The 1,358-nt window shown below is 47.6% G+C and overlaps 1 protein-coding gene across 1 annotated transcript; it reads left to right on the top strand.

Moving 5' to 3' along the window:
* Positions 1-191: 191 nt before the first annotated feature.
* On the top strand, positions 192-1,358 carry LOC112502980 (serine/threonine-protein kinase UCN-like). Its single transcript, XM_025107025.1, has one exon. The coding sequence runs from the start codon at positions 192-194 to the stop codon at positions 1,356-1,358; it is 1,167 nt and encodes a 388-aa protein (XP_024962793.1).

The following is a 1,358-nucleotide window of genomic DNA, read 5'->3' as shown; positions in this document are numbered from 1 at the left end:
TTGCATTAATATTTTAATTCAAAATTGCCAAAATTATAAATTTTCTAATTTATCTATTGATTTGTGGTTAATATTGGTTCTCACAGTTACCACAAACTAATTAGTTCTCATTTGATTAGTTCCCTATATATAAATAATATATATATATATATACATACTGGTAGGAACACCACCACACCACTCCATCTCAAATGGAGGCGACGCCATTGCAGGACTTACACCTTCACAATCTCCGAGCCATTAAAGTTCTCGGAAATGGAGCCATGGGTACTGTCTTCCTCGTTCACAATCTCATCTCCAATCCATCTGCTCGCTCTCCCTTTGCCCTCAAAGTCGTCGAGAAATCATGCCTCCAGTCTGACCGCCGTGCCCTGTGGGAAATCTCCGTCCTCAACCGCCTCAATCACAAACCCCACCCCTTCCTCCCCTTCTTGATCGGATTTTTGGAGACCCATGAATTCCTCGCATGGGCCATTCCGTTTTGCCCTGGCCGTGATCTTAACGTCCTCCGTAACCGTCAGACGGATCACGTCTTCTCCGCCTCCGCCATCCGGTTTTACCTGGCGGAAATCATCTGCGCGTTACAACACCTTCATACCATGGGCATCGTGTATCGCGACTTGAAACCTGAAAACGTTTTGATCCAACAATCAGGTCACGTGACTCTCACAGACTTCGACCTCTCACGTACCCTCACAGCGAAATCTTTGCAGTCATTGTTGATTCTATCGCCGGAGGAGCCCAAGAAACACAAGCGGAACCTCGGTCGTTTGTTCTGGGTGGTGGTTTCCGACCAGAACCGTGCCGGGATAACGAAAACCAAGAGCGCACGTGTCTCTCCGGTGACACGTCGCAAAACGAGTTTCGCCGACGGTGAACGTTCGAATTCATTCGTCGGCACGGAGGAGTACTTATCACCTGAGATGGTCCGAGGCGACGGCCACGAATTCGCCATCGATTGGTGGGCGTTGGGGATCCTCGCCTACGAAATGTTGTACGGATCAACCCCTTTTCGCGGGAAGAACAGAAAGGATACGTTTGAGAGAATACTAATGATGCAGCCAAAGTTCACCGGAAAACCAACGCCCTTGACGGACCTGATCAGCAAGCTATTAGAAAAACAACCCACGCGCCGTTTGGGGTACCGATTAGGCGCGTCTGAGGTCAAGGAGCATCCATTCTTCCTTGGGTTACGATGGGAGCTACTAACAGGAGTAGTACGTACTCCATTTATACCGTCAGTCGAGTTAACGACAAAAACAAACGGCATCAATATAAAAGAGTACCTTCAAAAGCAAAGGGAACCGCCATCACCGTTAGATTCTCCGTCATGTAGCATTTCATTAACGGAATTTTAA

This window comes from Cynara cardunculus, assembly GCF_001531365.2.
Source record: "Cynara cardunculus var. scolymus isolate 2C chromosome LG 1, CcrdV1, whole genome shotgun sequence".
Lineage (NCBI taxonomy): Eukaryota > Viridiplantae > Streptophyta > Magnoliopsida > Asterales > Asteraceae > Cynara > Cynara cardunculus.
The sequence above is the reverse complement of the archived record's forward strand: the minus strand, read 5'-3'. Positions and strand labels throughout refer to the sequence as shown.

What these genes read in the sequence shown, in the direction of transcription:
- LOC112502980 (XM_025107025.1), top strand. Translation starts at nt 192, where the DNA reads ATGGAGGCGACGCCATTGCAGGACTTACACCTTCACAATCTCCGAGCC.